Raw genomic sequence first — 18,817 nt, 5'->3', positions numbered from 1 at the left:
GTTTTTAGGGATATGGAGAGATGTAAGGTCAGAAGCCAAAATGGTTTTAGGGGCATTTGCTATCCCAATGTAACACTAAAGGGGAATATGATAAGCGTTTGGACATAGAGGGTGCCTTCTGAACTTACATCTCCCTATCCATAAGGTCAAGCTCTGTGGCTGTAAAAACTTCCTGGCCCTCCTCAGCAAGTCGAAACGCATAGGGGTCCCTTTTGGGTTCTGATGTACCTTCGGTGATTGGAGAGACTTTCCATTTTGTGTTCATCACATGAAATGTTTATGTTAATTGTATGAATCTTTATTTTTAAACTGTTTTTAATGTATTTTCACTATACTTTTGTACGTTTTATACAACCATATGTCTGCAATTGGTGCCTTCAAAGTCCCTTATATAATTTTGTTTCTTTATCCTGGAGACCCGTATTACAAGTTCCACCACTGCCGCTGGCTCACTGCAGTTTGGCCCTCATGCCACAGTTTGGAGACCTCTGCATTAGTTTATCAAAAACAGTGTCAAACATACTAAACTCTCCCACTGCCCCTACTGCCAATCTCTGCTGTAGTAAAGAAAAAACACCAAAGTAAAATGGTAGTAGTAAACTCAGTTCTACCATTTTTACCTACAGGCAAGCCTATAGTACGGCTTACCTGTCCGTAGTGTGGATATCTCCTAAACTTGCAGAGTTTAGGAGATATTTAGTGTGCATGCAGCCGGTGACGTTATCGGCGCATTGGCTCTGAAGATCCAGCATACAGCGCCGGACCTTAAGAGCCTGTGCGGTAAACGGCGGCTCCTGTGCATATGCACAGGAGTGCCGTTAACATGCCCCCAGCCACTCATGTTGCTGGAAGATGCGAACCCAGAAGGAATACCGGGAGAAGATGTCAAGCCTCTCAGTGGTGACTGTGTGGTGCTGCTTTGTTCTAAGGTAAGTCTCTAATAATGAAGGAAATTCAACAACTGCGGTTTACTACCGCTTTAAGAATCTGAATAATTTACCACTTCTGGTAAGGTTTCCTACTACTGGCCCCACATCACTACAAGACACAAAAATGACTTAGTGGCAGATGAAACAGCTGGGCACAATGGAGGACGAAGAATCCGACACTCCTGCAAGAGTCTGATTGTGAAGATTCTGCAGCCTGTGGTTTTGTCTTCACTATTGAAGTGATCTTCAGTGCAAGTAGTGGGGGAGATAAGTTTTTCAGGAAGTTCTTTAACCGCCTCAGGGCCCCCCCACTTACATTTAATGTGGCAGGGCGGCCCGGTATGCAAAATCACGTACCTGTACCTGATTTTGTGCACGTGGTTTGGGGGCGCGTGCACGCTGCTGACACGCCGCTCCCGCTGTGATCGGACATAAAATACATTAAGGTGAAAAACCTCAAGGGTTCACACTAGTGCTGCTGCTGCTGTAGTGTTACTTTAACTTGCATTTTGTATACATTTTTAATGCTTCATGCATTTAAAGGCAGAAGTTTTATTTAAATCTTAATGCATTCTATGCATTTGGATAAAAAACCTTCTGTGTGTAGGAGCCTCCACAGCACCCCCCCTAATTACCTACCTGAGCCCCTTCTCTCTCCAGCGATGTCCACAATCCCCTCAGCCATCCAGTATACTCCCCCTGATTGGCTGAGACAGTAGCGGCTCAGTGTCTGAATGGATACACAGAGCTCTGACTCGGCTTGGATGCCCCCTGTAGCAAGCTGTTGGTAAGGGGCACTCAAAGGAGGGAGGGGCCAGGAGCAGTGAAGAGGGACCCGAGAAGAGGAGGATCTAGGCTGCTCTGTGCAAAACCAACTGCGCAGAGGAGGTAAGTATAACATGTTTGTTATTTAAAAACAAAAAACAAAAACAAGGCTTTACAATCCCTTTAACTATAGAAGGGGACTATATTTTACACACAAAACTAACAAAAACACACTAAAAATACAACACATGCAATTTACATGTGCTTCCATTGAAGTCTATTAGGCAAAAAACGCTCTGCAACTGCACCAAAGAATCTCCTGCAACTTTACAAAAAATCACTGCAGTTGTGCTGCCTTGATTTGAACAGGCATCATAGAGAATAATGTCATTTCTATTTTTGTGCAGTGCAGCACAACAGCAAGTGCAAGAGAAAATACACTAGTGTGAACTGGGGCTTAAGACATTTATTTTAACCCCAAGTTGTGCTGGACTATGTACGTTCCCATGGTGAAGGGTTTACAATAAGTTCATGGGGTTGATTTGCTAAAGGCAAAAATACTGCACTTTGCAAAGTTTCTTCAGAGCTTAGTAAATGAGCAGAAACTCTGCTAACTTCCATCATCCAATCATGTGCAAGCAAAAAAATTATTTCCCTTGCATGTAATTGGGTACTCTTTGCAATGTAAACTGCACTTGCAGAGGACAACTGCACATTGCAAAGTGCACAGTCTATTTGCCTTTAGTAAATCAACCCCTATAGCGGAAATATCAGCCATGAGCTTGTGTTTGCTCTCTTTAGCCAGCTCCCGGTGTAATGTAATGTACATCTGTGCTTGATTAGTTGCAATGGAGGACAGGGGAGACATTATGGGTTTGTTAGCCCCCATGTGATAGCATAACAATAATATTAACCTAAAAAAAAGTAAGAAACTAAAAAAATGATATAATTTTTTTTATTAAAACTTAATAAAAATAATATATAAACTAACTCCATTGCCCTGCACACACCCAAAAATGCAAAAACCATGTGTGCATGTGTATATAAACCACAACTGCACCACACATGTGAGGTATTTTCACAAACGTCAGAGTGAAAGCAATAATTCTAGGTCTCTAGTTTATGGTTTACTCCAACCTGAGGAGTTAAAATGTCACCTATTGATAATTTTGGGCAGCAAAATGTATTCAGGAGCACACAGTATTTCAGGCTTGACACATTTGGTATCTATTTACTCTACATTACCTCATCTTTATTTGGTACAAAAAAAAAAAATAGGATTAAATTGTGTTTGTGTGCAAATTCATTTTAGTGTATTTTTAAAAAAAATATATAGATTTGATAAAAAAAAAAAAAAAAAAAAAGGACCAGGATGCACAGATGAAGGCTAGATTCAGTCCCCAAATAAACTTGCCAAAACACAGAAGAAATATGCCCATGGAACTTTTAGAGGGTCGAGCCAAAGAAAAATATATCAAACAATTGTATAAAAAGAAATATATCACAGCTGTATTGTTCACATCCAATATATATAAAACACAAGTAAGGAAAGAAGTGTTTTTTAACCACCTCAATACTGGGCACTTTCACCCCCTTCCTGCCCAAGCCATTTTTCAGCTTTCAGCGCTGTCACAATTGAAAATTGAATGACAATTGTGCGGTCATGCAACACTATACCCAAATAAAATTTTAATCATTTTCCCCCCTCGAATAGAGATTTCTTTTGGTGGTATTTGATCACCTCTGCATTTTCTTTTCTTGCGCTATAAACAAAAGAAGAGCGACAAGTTTGAAAAAAAAGCAATATTTTTTACCTTTTGCTATAATAAATATCCCCCAAAAATATATATAAAAAAAAATGTTTCCCTTAGTTTTGGCCGATATAAATTCTTCTACATATTTTTGGTAAAAAAAATCGCAATAAGCGTATATTGATTGTTTTGTGCAAAAGTTATAGCAGCTACAAAATAGGGGATAGATTTATAGCATTTTTTTTTTTTTTTTTTTTACTAGTAATGGCGGCGATCAGTGATTTTTATTGGGACTACGATATTACGGCGGACACATCGGACACTTGACACTATTTTGGGACCATTCACATTTATACAGCGAACAGTGCTATAAATATGCACTGATTACTGTGTAAATGTGACTTGAAGGGAAGGGGTTAACACTAGGGAGCGATCAAGGGGTTAAATGTGTACCCTGGGAGTGATTCTAACTGTAGGGGGTGGGGACTGACTGGGGGAGGTGACCGATCTGTGTCCCTATGTACAAGGGACACACCATCGGTCTCCTCTCCCTGACAGGACGTGGATCTCTGTGTTTACACACAGAGATCCACGGTCCTGCTCAGGTACTGGGCATTTGCGGGTGCCCGGCGGACATAACGGGCACGTGCTTCGGGTTCCCAGTGACGCGGCGGGTGGTTGCGCGCCCCCCCTAGTGGCTCGGGAAGGTGAGGATGTCATATGTTGTCCTCCCAGAACGAGAGGCTTATCGTCCCGCCGTCATTAAGCTAGTGGTTAAAAACAAATACATTGATATACATTGCAATACATAACACTAAACTTGACTGCCAAGATATATGAGTGAAAGACAGATACTGTAGAACTGCTTCGCAACGCATTTCATAAAACAAAGTTCACTTCATCAGGAGACAAAGCAATTTTCCGGTTAATAATCCACATCTGCAAGAGATCATGTCATTAAAAGAAGAGTTCCACTGGTTCTTAAGTTTATTAAAAGTCAGCAGCTACAAAAAGTGTAGCTGCTGACTTCTCATAAACAGGAACATCACCTGTCACACGGTCCTGCAATGCCGCCGCCCGATGCCTCGCTCCTCTCCCCTGCCTCTTCACGGGGCCGGGATTGTAGGTGTGGGCATCCGGCTGTGACAGCTTGCGGCTTCACAGCCAGGTGCGCACTGTACAAATGCGCAAGTTGCGCTGTGCTCTGTCAGTGGCCAGCAGGGTGGATATAAATCAATGATTTAAAAATATATTTTTTTTATTTAAATCAGATTTTTTTTAGATTTTTATCAAATTTATTTTAATAAAATGCTTTTAGAGTAAAAATGTATCTAAAGATAGTTTTCTATTTAAGATACAGTAAGAAATTTAGTTTATTCAGTATAAAATGGAGCTTAGTTATATAGCATAAGGCTGTATATTCTGCAATATAATTTTGTTTTGGTAAACTCATTCAATGAATCCAAGCTCTGCAAGCTGAGATAATATGTACTGCATTGATGCGTTCACACAATGTCACAGTAACCATGAGATAAAACAAAGTTCAGGAATTTTCCTTTATCCCATTGTTTTGCAAATCTATGTACACTACAAACTGTATGATTGAATCGGCTCTGATATCGCAGTTTTACTAACCTGAAAGCTTATTTGTTCTAAATAGGAGACCTTCATTTTGTTTGCAAATATTATAGATTTTAACTACTAGAAAGAATAAGTCCCTACATTTAAAGATCACCTGTCATTTCAGATCCATCATGGCAGCACCTGTTAGCGGGCATGCACTCACCTGCTACCGCCACGTCCCTCACCTTGTGTCACTGTTACATCACCAGGCGTCCCATTAGGCTTCATTTCCACTGGCGTTTTTACAGCCACTGTTGTTAGCCTTTTTTACAGCTTAAAAACGCCTGTCCATGTTTATTTTGTAAAAAAAAAAAAAAAAAAAATTTGCAGCTTTAAAAATGCAGCGGTAGAGTTTTTGAGCGTTTCCGCGCGTTTTTTAACGTCTGGCGTTTTTACAGCTCTACTCTGGAGCTTCAGAACGCCCTGGTCCTGCGTTTTTTTACAGCTCAAAAACGCCTATGCCATTTGCAGCTCAAAAACGCCTATGTGGGTATGATGCCATAGAATAACATGGACAGGCGTTTTTAAGCTGTAAAAAACGCTCAGAAAAGTGGCTGTAAAAACGCCAGTGGAAATGAAGCCTTAAAGTCAGTGGGACTGTCGGTGAGTCAACAGCGAGTCAGAGGAGGAGCTGCTGAAGGACAGAGACGACAGTTGCTCTTTAAAAATCATGATTAAAATCAACTTGATTTAAATCAAATCCACCCTGGTGACCAGGCAATCTTCTGGGACCTGTGACATGTCCCAAAAGATTACAGGGAGGGAGGGGTCACTTTGGGGGAGAGGAGGAGTTGCCTAGGCGGCCAGAAGACGGAGGGAAGAAGTGGTACAGGAAGTTGCTCTCAAAACCACGTACCCACTCCCCCCCCCCCCCAAAAAAAATGACATGCTAATTGTGGCATGTCAGGGGGGAGGAGTACTTAAAGCGGAAGTTGGGTGGAAATTTGCTTTTAATATATCACACTGTGATATATTTATTTTTATACAATTATATTACAATTATATTTTTCTTTGACTCGATCCTCTAAGGCTCTATTCACACCCAGGCGTTTTAACATCTGAAGCCCGACGCTATTGCAGCCTGCAATACGCTGGAGGGGTGATTTAACATTGTCGGCTATGGAGATGGTTCACATCTCCACGCCGAACGCCGAAACGCCATACGCCTGAAGCTCAAAACAAGTCCCGGACCTTTTTTTCAGGCGGCTTTCGGTGTTCGGCATAGCCGACAATGTTAATCACCCCTCCGGCGTATGTTAGGCTTGAAAAACGACACGTTTTGTCGCGGCAAACCGCGGGACAAAACGCCGCAATTTGTCGTGGCAAATCGCGGTACAATACGCCGCGTTCAGGTGTGAATGCAGCCTAAAAGTCCCATGGGCATATTTCTTCTGTGTTTTGATAGATTTGATAAACAGTTGCGCAAACGTGCGACCTAAATTTTTTTTTTTACAACAACCATTTTTTTTCATTCGACCTCTGGGTTTTTTTTGTTTTGTTTTTTTGATGCACAATGTTTGTGCAACTGTTTATCAAATCTATATAGTAATTTTATAATTTTATAGCCAAATATGCAGATTTTTCTCTTGTGCAAGAAATGGGGAAAAAAATGCTCTAGAAGGGAACTGGTTAAAGTCAATGTATTGTGTGAGCAACGCGCAGGGCTCCTTATAAATCAAATTCTTTCTTTCGTGACCTTTTGTCCGCTACAAAGAATCAGCAGGCTTTGATACACTGGAAGTTTCATTACTGAGCCATGGCACCAAGTGGGCAGCAATTTCTCTCCTGTGCTATAGCGTCATCTGGACTTTGTAACTAATTGAAGTGCATGCGACTCGCTGCAGACCCACAACAATCAGAAACGCTGGCACAAGTGCCCTATGCTTGCAAAGTAATCATCTCTCAGTGAAAAATTGGGATTGGGATCGAAGGCAGTAAACTAGAGGGAAATCAAATCAATCTAAAGCCTTGACTGTTTAATACAGTGATCCCTACTGTCCTTGTATTAAGAAAATATATATTTAGGGTTAATGCAGCATGTACAATGGCAATTCATGCATCCAGCCCAGCCCAGTGCTGCTGCTACAGAGAGGGCACAGCAGTATGCACAATTAGCTAGACATGTGCACACTGAAATATTTTGTTTCGTAATTTCGTTTTCGTCCGAAATTGACTCCCGAAATTCGTTATTATTTATTTTGTTTTTCGTTTAAAAAAAAGCATTCGTCCGAAAATCCAAATAAAGGTTGAATCTGTCATTGAAGGCTTATGGTGTCTGTCGAATGTTCTAAGAAAAAGAAGAATAAAAAAATAAAAATAAAAATTTGACAGAATCTTTAAAAAAAAAAAAAAAAAATTTGACTCTTCATGTCTCTCTATGTCGAATCTTTTCTCTTTATGTAGAATAATATTGGACTAATAGAGTTAAGGTTAGGCACAATTAAGGTCGAATCTGTCATTGAAGGCTTATGGAGTCTGTCGAATGTTCTAAGAAGAAAAAAAAAAGAAAAAAGAAGAAGATTCGACAGAATCTTTAAAAAAATAAAATAAAAAATGATTGTCTTTTTGACCCCATATCTCATTGTAAAGAGGTCCTGTCATGCCATATTCCTATTACAAGGGATGTTTACATTCCTTGTAATAGGAATAAAAGTGATCAAAATGTTTTTTTTTTTTTTTTTAAAGTGTCAACCTTTTTGTTTTTAAAGTAAAATTAACAATACATTTTTTATTTATCTTTTAAAGTGCCCCTGTCTCCGTGTGCTCGCACGCAGAAGCGAACGCATACATAAGTCCCGCCCACATATGAAAACGGTGTTCAAACCACACATGTGAGGTGTTGCTGCGAACGTTAGAGCGAGAGCAATAATTCTAGCCCTAAACCTACTTTGTAACTAAAAACATGTAGCCAGTAAAAAAATTTAAAGCGTCGCCTATGGGGATTTTTAAGTACCGAAGTTTGGTGCCATTCCACGAGCGTGTGCAATTTCGAAGCGTGAGATGTTAGGCATCTATTTACTCTGCATAACTTCATCTTTCACATTATGCCAAAAAATTGGGCTAACTTTATGGGTTTTTTTTTACAGCATGAAACTGTTTTTTTTTCCAAAAAAAAGCAATTTAAAAAAATTCTGTGCAAATACCGTGCGAGATAAAAAGTTGCAATGACCGCCATTGTATTCTCTAGGGTCTCTGCTAAAAAAACATATATATATATATATATATATATATATATATATATATATATATATATATAAATAATGTTTGGGGGTTCTATGTAATTTTTTTGCAAAAAAATTATGATTTTTACATAGTCAGAATTGGCCTGGTTGTTATGTGGTTAACCACTTGCTGACGGCCGTACGACTTTGTACGGCCGCAGCGCGGCTCCCAATCTCTAACAGGCCATCTTTTTACGGCCGCCCCTTTGCACGTTCCCCGCGCGCGCTCCCGAGCGCGCAGCGGGGAACTGCTGTGCTGGCCGTGTCCCTTGGACACAGCCAGTCACAGATCGCCGTGAACGGCCAATCGGAGCGGCCGTTTCCTAGGCGATCTGTGCGGCCAATGAGAGATGATCTCATATGTTTACATATGAGATCATCTCTCATTCCCGGCTCTCGCAGACAGCGGTGCTGTCAGGGGGAGAGGAGACCGATCTGTGTCTCTTATACATAGAGACACAGATCGGTCACCCCCCCAGTCACCCCCCTTCCCCCACAGTTAGAACACTAATATTAGGATACACATTTAACCCCTTCCTCACCCCCTAGTGTTAACCCCTTCCCTGCAAGTCACATTTATACAGTAATTAGTGCATATTTATAGCACTGATTGCAGTATAAATGTGAATGGCGCCAAAAATGTGTCAAAAGTGTCCGATGTGTCCGCCATAACGTCGCAGTCCCAATAAAAATCGCAGATCGCCGCCATTTCTAGTAAAAAAAAAAAATAATAATAATAATTCTGTCCCTTATTTTGTAGGCGCTATAACTTTTGCGCAAACCAGTCGCTTATTGCGATTTTTTTTTTTTTAATAAAAATATGTAGAATATGTATCGGCCTAGACTGAGGATAAAAAAAAAAACGTAAAAAAAAAAATTAGCTATTTATTATAGCAACAAGTAAAACATTTTTTTTTTTTTCAAAATTGTCGCTCTATTTTTGTTTATAGCGCAAAAAATAAAAACCACAGAAGTGATCAAATACCACCAAAAGAAAGCTCTATTTGTGGGGAAAAAAGGACGTTAATTTTGTTTGGGAGCCACGTCGCACGACCGCGCAATTGTCAGTTAAAGCGACGCAGTGCCGAATCGCAAAAAGTGCTCTGGTCAGGAAGGGGTTTAAGTGCCCAGTAAGGAAGTGGTTAATAAAATAAAGGTTCCAATAAGATATAATTATACACATCCTAAGCATTCATTCAAGACACTTGTATAAACCTATCCTTTGTAGTAATATTGTCCCTTAACATGCAAGAATAAAAACAAATGATTATGCAAAACTGCTAAATGTGGGTAAAACAACTTGCATTCTGACAATGTAAATAGCGGGAATAGAAGAAAAAGAAAAACCCGCGCGTGAATGGGCATATGAAGGTAAAAATGACTAATTTGCTAAATTTGCCACTAGAGACGACCTGTTCTTGAACACTATTAGCTTCACAATTTGCAGATTACATACACGAGAAATTCGCTGTTTTTTTTTTGTTTGACTTTTTGACATTTAAGTGTAAGTGCAGGTGCAATAACCTCTACAAACAGTTAAGAATCAGAGAATAAGACATTTTTCCATTCTTTACAGCCGACTATTTTGTTGGTGTGACCATCATTATTATTGTCATTATGGCATATATAGACAGATTTATCATAATTCTGGAGATCTCCAAAGAATTAGTTCTCATTAACCACTTCAGCCCCCGAGGAATTTACCCCCCTCCTGACCAGAGCACTTTTTGCGATTCGACACTGCGTCGCTTTAACTGACAATTGCGCGGTCGTGCGACGTGGCACCCAAACAAAGAGAGGTTTCTTTTTGTGTTATTTGATCACCCCTGCGTTTTTTTTTTTGCTATAAACAAAAAAAGAGCGACAATTTTGAAAAAAAAATCTATATTTTTTACTTTTTGCTATAATATTCCCAAAAAACATATACAATGTTTTTTATACTGCAGCTTGCCAATTTACTTTTTTTTTTTTTTAAAACATTATTACCTTTATTTTCACCTATTATTCCAACCAGTAACACACGTTCTGTCATAGGGTGTCTCCACTCTACTGGAGGAGCATCAGAGACACCTTTCAACACCAGCATGGTCCTTCTTTGGGTAAAGAAAATGGATCAACGCTGACCATTGTAAGCACACCTGTCAATATTAAATGACTTGTCTCAGCCCTCTAACTGCCACATGATAGTTTGGTCTGTTAAAGGTGAAGTATAGCCAAAGCTACTGTATTTTGTCTGTACTTCTATGGAGCACTGTTTTCAGCCTGATGTCACAGAGCCAGTCCAGGTTCTGAAAAGATCCACCACAGCTCCCCCGCTCTGAGTTCATAGAATGCTGTGACCTGAGCAATTACCGGTCTTCGATCACTCAGTTCTCAGTCTAATGCCTCGTACAGACGATCAAACATTCCTACAACAAAACCATGGATTTTTTTCCGACAGATGTTGGCTCAAACTTGTCTTGCATACACGCGGTCACACAAATGTTGTCGGAAATTCCGATTGCCAAGAACGCGGTGGCGTAAAACATGTATGACGGCACTAGAAGTTTGGTGAAAGACGATTCTCACTTTTCAGCCTTGTGCTTTTCAGTCCGTTATTGCTCTTTGCAGCGTGGCGAATGTGCTATCTCCATTAAGAACACTAGTTTTACCAGACCGAGCGCTCCCGTCTTGTACTTGATTCAGAACATGCGTGGAATTTTGTGCGCCGGAATTGACTACACACACGATCGGTATTTACGAGAACGGATTTTGTTGTCGGAAAATTTGAGAACCAGCTCTCAAATTTTTTTGGGCGGAAATTCCGACAGAAAATGTCCACACACTGTCGGAATTTCCGACCAAAAGCTCCCATCGAATATTTGTTGTTGGAAATTCCGAGCGTGTACGTGGCATAAGAGCTGGCAGGGGACAGATGTAGCATCGGATCGATGCTGCATCCACCTAGGCGAGTATATATTTATTTATTTTTCTAAATTCCAAACTTCTCTTTTAACCACTTGTTTACTGGGCACATATACCCCCTTCCTGCCCAGGCGAAATTTCAGCTTTCAGCATTGTCATGCTTTGAATGACAATTGCGCGGTCGTGCGACGTTGCTCCCAAACAAAATTGACGTCCTTTTTTTCCCACAAATAGAGCTTTCTTTTGGTGGTATTTGAACACTTCTGCGGTTTTTATTTTTTGCAATATAAACAAAAATAGAGCGACAATTGTGAAAAAAAACTACATTTTTTACTTTTTGCTATAATAAATACCCAATTAAAAAAAAAATTCTCAGTTTAGTCCGATACATATTCTTCTACATATTTTTGGTAAAATATATAAGCGTATAGTGATTTTTTTTTTATTATTAATTATTTCTTTACTAGTAATTTCGGCGATCTGTGATTTTTGTCAGGACTGCGATATTACGGCAGACACATCGGACACTTTTGACACATTTTTGGGACCATTCACATTTATACAGCGCACAGTGCTATAAATATGCACCGATTACTGTATACATGTGACTGTCAGGGAAGGGGTTAACACTAGGTGGTGAGGAAGGGGTTAATGTGTGCCCTGCTAGGTGATTCTTACTGTGGGGGGAGGGGACTGACTGGGGGAGGGGACCAATGGTTATCCCTATATACAAGGGACACACCATCAGTCTCCTCTCCCTGACAGGACGTGGAGCTCTGTGTTTACACACAGAGTTCCACGTCCCTGTTTCTGTGACTGCCGATGCCGGACATCGCGGCCGTCAGGCACGCGCATCAGCACCTGAGTGACCTGGCGGGCGTGCGCGCCCCCCAGTGGCTGGAGGCTGTATATAGATGGCCTCCCGGCAACTAAGATCCACATTGCGGCCGTAAAAAGTCGTCGGGCGGGTGGGAAGTGGTTAAAGGAAATTGAAAAGATAACAGACTATAGCTGGCCATAGATGTATCAAAATTTGGCATGTACCAGAACAGGGACTGGATGAATTTTGATCCATCTACGGCCAATCCCATAGGAGTGGACCTAGTGATCAGCTCCTCTCGAAACTGGACTGTGGGAAAAAATGTCTTCGACCAGCAGATGCAGCCAACCAGCTGCAGCTCTGATCAGTGTATTCTGACAGCAGATGTATCCCACCGTCAGAATACAATAGCCCAGCAGGGAGGATTCCTTCTCTCGATTGTGTGGATGGGTGAATTTGTAATTTTTTTGATCAGCCCGCTAGCTGATCAATTTTTTTTTTTAAAGAAACGAGTCATCTATGGCCAGCTTTACTAGCTGGATCACCAGGTGAAAAAAAAAAAGACAAAAGAGGCTAAAGAAAATGAATGCAGCCACTGTATCTATAAATTGGCAAGCTGTAATATATTACATTTTGGCTTTAGGGTCTAGATTTGCTTTAAAGTGGACTTTCTCAATTAGGGTTCCTCCAGAAGTTGCCATGGGGTTCCATTAAAGGGAGCACTTGCCTACCCTGACCACTAATGTAAGGGATTCCAATTTTCACTATCTGTTTTATTTTTATGGCGTATTTATTGTTTGTTTTTATTTAATTTGATCACTGAAGACATTTCTGTCATATAGAGGGTTTCAATACTCCCCATTCTTTATTTGAAATTCTACTGATCACAGAAATGTATTGTAAGCTATATATATATATATCATTTTTTTTAGTTGGGTTCCCTGAAGTCCTGAAAATGTTTTTAATCGTAAAAAAAAAAAAATAACCTTTTTGCTGCAGCCATAATTTTTTTTTCTTTCAATTGATAGAAGATTGCTTAAAACCCCCAAACATACATTTTATGAAAGCAGAGATTCTGTAGAATAAAATTATAGCAGATGCAATATTTTATATCACACAATTTGTGCACTTTTCTTTTTACCAAAAATATATTTTCAGATTTTCACATCTTTAAATAATTTTGTGATATACTCCCCTGCAGTCAGTGAATATTTGTGCTTGTCATGCATAATACTGCAAAACGTTCTTTATCAATCGTTATTTCTAAAAACACTTCCCGGAAACGTTAACAGTCCATAAGGAATTAAGCCCTTGCCCAGGATCAAAACCGCACAAGCCTAAATTTACAACTTTGATGTATTGGTTTACCTGTACATATCATTGCAACTACTTAGTGTATCCAGTTATACCTTGTTTTTTTCAGGACAGATTGGACTTTCATTTGGTGGGAAATGTAAATAGATATCTATTGATTTTTATTATAAAAGAAAATCTGGCCCAAAATAGTAAAAAAAAAAAAACTTTTTTTTATTTACTTTTAATTAATCTGTATGCTATTACCATATGATATTATTATAATTCATTATTATTAATGAATTATTAATAATTATTAATATTGATTATTATTATTATTAATAATAATAATAATAATATGCATACTACCATGCTATTATTATATGCCATTACCGTGTACCACCACCAAAATAAATTCTCCCTCTCCTGATCGTGACGATACCACATGTGTGTGTGTGTGTGTGGTCTGTTCTTTGTGCACGTAGTAGGGCCATGAAACAATAGTACATATTATAGTGGGTTTTTTTTTTGCCCTGCCTAAAAACACGGACACAACACTCGCACTGACATGAATTATAAAATCTTTTTTTATTACATTAACTTTTTCATGACTAAAGCCTCGTACACACGATCAGTCCATCCGATGAGAACGGTCCGAAGGACCGTTGTCATCGGTTAACTGATGAAGCTGACTGATGGTCCGTCGCGCCTACACCGATCGTGTCAGAACGCGGTGACGTAAAACACAACGACGTTGCTGGAAAAAACAAAGTTCAATGCTTCCAAGCATGCGTCAACTTGATTCTGAGCATGCGTGGATTTTTAACCAATGCTTTTGCATGCTAACGGTCGGTTTTGACCTATCGGTTAGGCGTCCAATGGTTCAATTTTAAAGCAAGTTCTCATTTTTTTGACCGAAGGATAACTGGCCAATGGGGCCCACACACGATCGGTTTGGACTGATGAAAATGGTCCTTCAGACCGTTCTCTGGCGATCCTATCGTGTGTACGAGGCCTAAGCCTATTTCTGACATTTGTTAAAATCTGTATTTTTAGCTAGAAAATTACTTAGAACCCCCAAACATTATATATATATATATATATATATATATATATATATATATATATATATATATATATATATATTTAGCAGAGACCCTAGATAATAAAATGGCGATCAATTCAATATTTTATGTCACACAGTATTTGCGCAGCATGCGGGGCTTTAAAAAACACATTTTTGTTTTCTTATTATTTTTTTTTTTTTTACATTGTCCGTTAAAAAAAAAAAAAATCTGATCACTTTTATTGCTGTCACAAGGAATGTACAAATCCCTTGTGACAGTAATAGGTGGTGAGAGGTACTCTTTATGGAGGGATCGGGGGTCCATCCGTTCTTTGCCGAGTAAACAAGCCATTGGCAGCTGGGGTTTTACATAGGAGACCCGATCAAAGCCGAATCCGGCTTTGTTCGGGTCTCAGCCTAGGCGGCGGACGCACCGGCTGGTGGCTCAGAGACCCGGGAAGAGCGGCGGAAGGTGGTGGGGTCCCCTCCCGCTCCTTTAGGATAACAGCCAAGTGGCTTTTAGGCGCATCCATTGTTATCACTAAAAAGCCAACCGCTGGCTCTAAAAAACACAGCTGCAGGCATCACCCCTGTTTAGCCCCTTCAAGCCATAAATGAAAATTTGCGTACAGTCGATGCGAAGGGGTTAAACACACTGACATCAATGGTGGCCAAACACTAGACTAGAAATTCGTTTGAAACTCTGTCATTTGGAGAGTTCATTCATTTATCATTTAGCGCAACTCCACCTTTTTTCTATGATCATTTATGTGGTATAACATTTTTGAGTTTGCTGCTTGTTTGTAATATTGTTACTGAGTAAGCGCACTGTTTTCACATTTCTATACTTCATTCATTTATCGTCTAGTTAATGGGCACAAATTGAAAAAAATCGAAAGGAAAAGTTTAAAAAACTTTGGCCGAACAGAGGGAAAGTGTGTTGTTTATCTTATTCACAAAGGAAAAACAACACACAGTGGTGGGCTAACAATCATGTGATTGTGAGCTGATTGCCCCAGGTCCCAATCCTTAGTAGATAATCGGAGCTGTCACTGACAGCCCAGTCGCAATGCTGGGAGCTCACAATCCGGCACGCTCCCAGCACAAACACAAGGACACATATGCGACACCCAAGTTTAAAGCCCACCTCCTGGATGTCGTATATATATATATATATATATATATATATATATATATATATATATACTGTATATGTGTGTGTGTGTGTTACATGGACATAAAGGAGTTAACCTTGTTTGCAGAAAACAATGGATTTTATTGCACTAAAGTTGGTATTCAAATCAGGTTACTGGGGTCAGAAATGTCCAAAACAATTGACTGTCCCGGAAATTCCAAAAACGACAGTACAGGGTTCCTATAAACCCAATTATAGTGACACTATGGACACAATGACACTGACATGTATGATGTCGTCGCTCAGCGGCAGTTATGCAATAGCTTCTGTTTTTCAGAGTCCTCCCTGTAACATGTATGCATCGCCTATTCAAGATCTGGTCTTTTTCCTCTTTCTTTAACAGGGTGACAACAGTTTTTCCTGTGGTGAAAACTGGACAGCATGCCACAGGGTGACCATACACCATACAATCTGATTGTACAATTCCTTTAGCTCTACCATCAGCTATGTAGTACAAGGGTCTGCCTGATTTCATTACAGTAGGTTGTTTAGTTTTTATCTCAAATGACAGCTTTTACATAGTATAGTGCAGAGGACCCCAACCTCTTTGGTACCAGGGACCAGTTTCATGGCAGCCTGGGGGAGGGGTTTGTGTTTGGTGGATGGGTCAGGGGATTTTCACAGAATCTGTCCTCAGCCCCTCTTCACACCACAATCTCCCCTTTACAGGACAGTCCCCCTTTATATCAGTGCCCTCAGTCCCCCTTTACATTACAGCCCCACTTTACATCACAGCGCCCCTTTACATCACAGCTCCCCTTTACCTCACAGCCCCCCTCTACAATACAGTGCACAGAGTGCCACTCTACATTACAGTGCCCCTTTGCATTCCAGCTCCCCTTCACATCAAAGCTCCTCTTTACTTTAAACCCCCCTTTACATTACAGCTCCACTTTACATCACAGCTCCCCTTTACATTACAGCTCCACTTTACATCACAGCTCCCCTTTACATTACAGCTCCCCTTTACATTACAGCCCCCCTTTACATCACAGCTCCCCTTTACATTACATTGCCCTTTTACATTACAGCTCCCCTTTACAATTCAGTGCCACTTTACATCACAGCTCCCCTTTATGTCACAGCTCCCCTCTACATTACAGTGGCCCTTTACATCACAGCTCCCCTTTACTTTAACCCCCCCCCTTTACATTACAGCTCCAGTTTACATTACAGCTCCCCTTTACATCACAGCTCCCCTTTACTTTAACCCCCCCCCTTTACATTACAGCTCCAGTTTACATTACAGCTCCCCTTTACATCACAGCTCCCCTTTTTAAACGTTTCCTATATATATATACTGTAGATATATCTATATATATAAAATAGAAAATTAATAAAAATATTATATGTAAATAATATTGTATATAACATTAGAAATATGATATAAATAATATAAAGTGTAAATATATATATATATATATATATATATATATATATATATATATATATATATATATATATATATATATATATATATATATACTGTATATATTACATTTAATATTATTTATATCTTATTTCTATTTTTATATACAGTGTTATTTATATCTATATTCTTTTTTAATTTTAGTTATATTATTATTTTACATATATATATATACACACACACACACACACACACACACACACATATATATATATATATATATATATATATATATATATATATATATATATATATATATATATATACATACACGCATACATTTTATATTATCTAGAACTTCTTTCTATTGTTATGTACAGTATTATATATAGATATATAAATATAGACAGATAGATGTTGTTTTTTTTTCATATTATTTCTATATTATAAAACTAACAAAATAATGAATATAATATATACAGTATTATTTATATATATTATTTTTAGTCTAGTTCTATTATATATATATATATGTATACATATACATATACACACACACACATTTTTTGGTTACTTATGTAATATAGAAATACAATTTAAAATATGAAAAAAACTATATATATATAGATAGATAGATAGATAGATTTTTTGGTTTTCTTTATTATATAACTAACAAACAAATGAATATGTAAAGGGGCGCTGTGATGTAAAGGGGCGCTGTGATGTTATATATATATATATATATATATATATATATATATATATATATATAACAAATAAAAAATAATATATATAAATAATACAAATAATACTGTACATAACAATAGAAATCCATTCTAGATAATATAAAATGTGTGTGTATGTATATATATAGAAATACAATTTAAATAATATATATAGAAATAATACTGTATATAACAATAGAAATAAGATATAAATAATATATATATATATATATATATATATATATATATATAATGATAGAAATAAAATATACATAGATGCCACATATAAAAATTTAATATAAATAAATTGATGTAAACACACACACACATATATATTAATTATAAAATATAAACAAATAATATATACAAATATTTAAAACTACATAAAGTTATGAAAACAAATAATATATACAAATATTTAAAAACTACATAAAGTTATGAAAAATTAAGAAAAGGAATTCCTATACTGAACACTATCATTGTAAACAGTTCATAGAATATAATATTCTTCAAAAAAAAAATGTTCATTAAGGCAACAATTTCCCTAAATTCTCCTCAAAATGGTATTTTATTATCACACAGAACAGCAAAAAAAAATAATAAACAATTAATATAAAAATAACATGTATTTTTGCTGTTACTATTTTATTTCTATGATATTATATAAAAAAGACACGTAAGAAGTAGTCCCTTGCTGTGTCAGGCTGTGAGGACAGGGTACAGCCCGGCTGCCTGTGTGTGGTTGCGCTGCACAGGGCGGGGGGGACGTCCAGCCTATCACCTCACCTGTCATCCTGCAGCTCCCTGCGAGTCCTCGTCTGTCCTGCGCTCCACGTGCCTCTCCCTCTGCCGCGCAGGCTCCAAGTAGCAGACGAGCGGGAGACTCCGGGCATGAAGCCTTTTCCGGGAGGATGCGCCGTCATGACGTCGAACGCACGGGGAGGGGACATGTGTTAGGATGCGGTTAGAGGTCCGTGCTGTAGTGATTAGTGAAGGTGTAGTGAAGGTGTGAGGTTGTGTAGTGTATACAGAGGAGGCCCGCCTGTGACTCGCCTTCATCACGTTCTGAGGGACATTTTCTGGGGATTATTGTACGAATATGTCAGTGTCCCTAATGTCCAGTGGTGGCTGGTGCTCAAATGTATTTTTTTGGGGC

At 38.6% G+C, this 18,817-nt stretch overlaps 1 protein-coding gene across 1 annotated transcript in view; it reads right to left on the bottom strand.

The window, feature by feature from the left end:
* The window catches only part of IKZF3 (IKAROS family zinc finger 3), a 204,909-nt gene extending 186,352 nt beyond the window's left edge, over nt 1-18,557 (bottom strand). The window contains exon 1 of the mRNA XM_040329947.1: nt 18,448-18,557. Coding sequence (XP_040185881.1) covers nt 18,448-18,454 — 7 coding nt within the window. The 5' untranslated portion in view covers nt 18,455-18,557. The remainder of the gene's footprint in view (nt 1-18,447) is intronic.
* Between the last annotated feature and the right edge of the window lie 260 nt (nt 18,558-18,817).

Source organism: Rana temporaria, chromosome 12 (genome assembly GCF_905171775.1).
Source record: "Rana temporaria chromosome 12, aRanTem1.1, whole genome shotgun sequence".
NCBI classification, from domain to species: Eukaryota; Metazoa; Chordata; class Amphibia; order Anura; family Ranidae; genus Rana; species Rana temporaria.
This window is presented reverse-complemented; position numbering and strand designations above follow the sequence as displayed.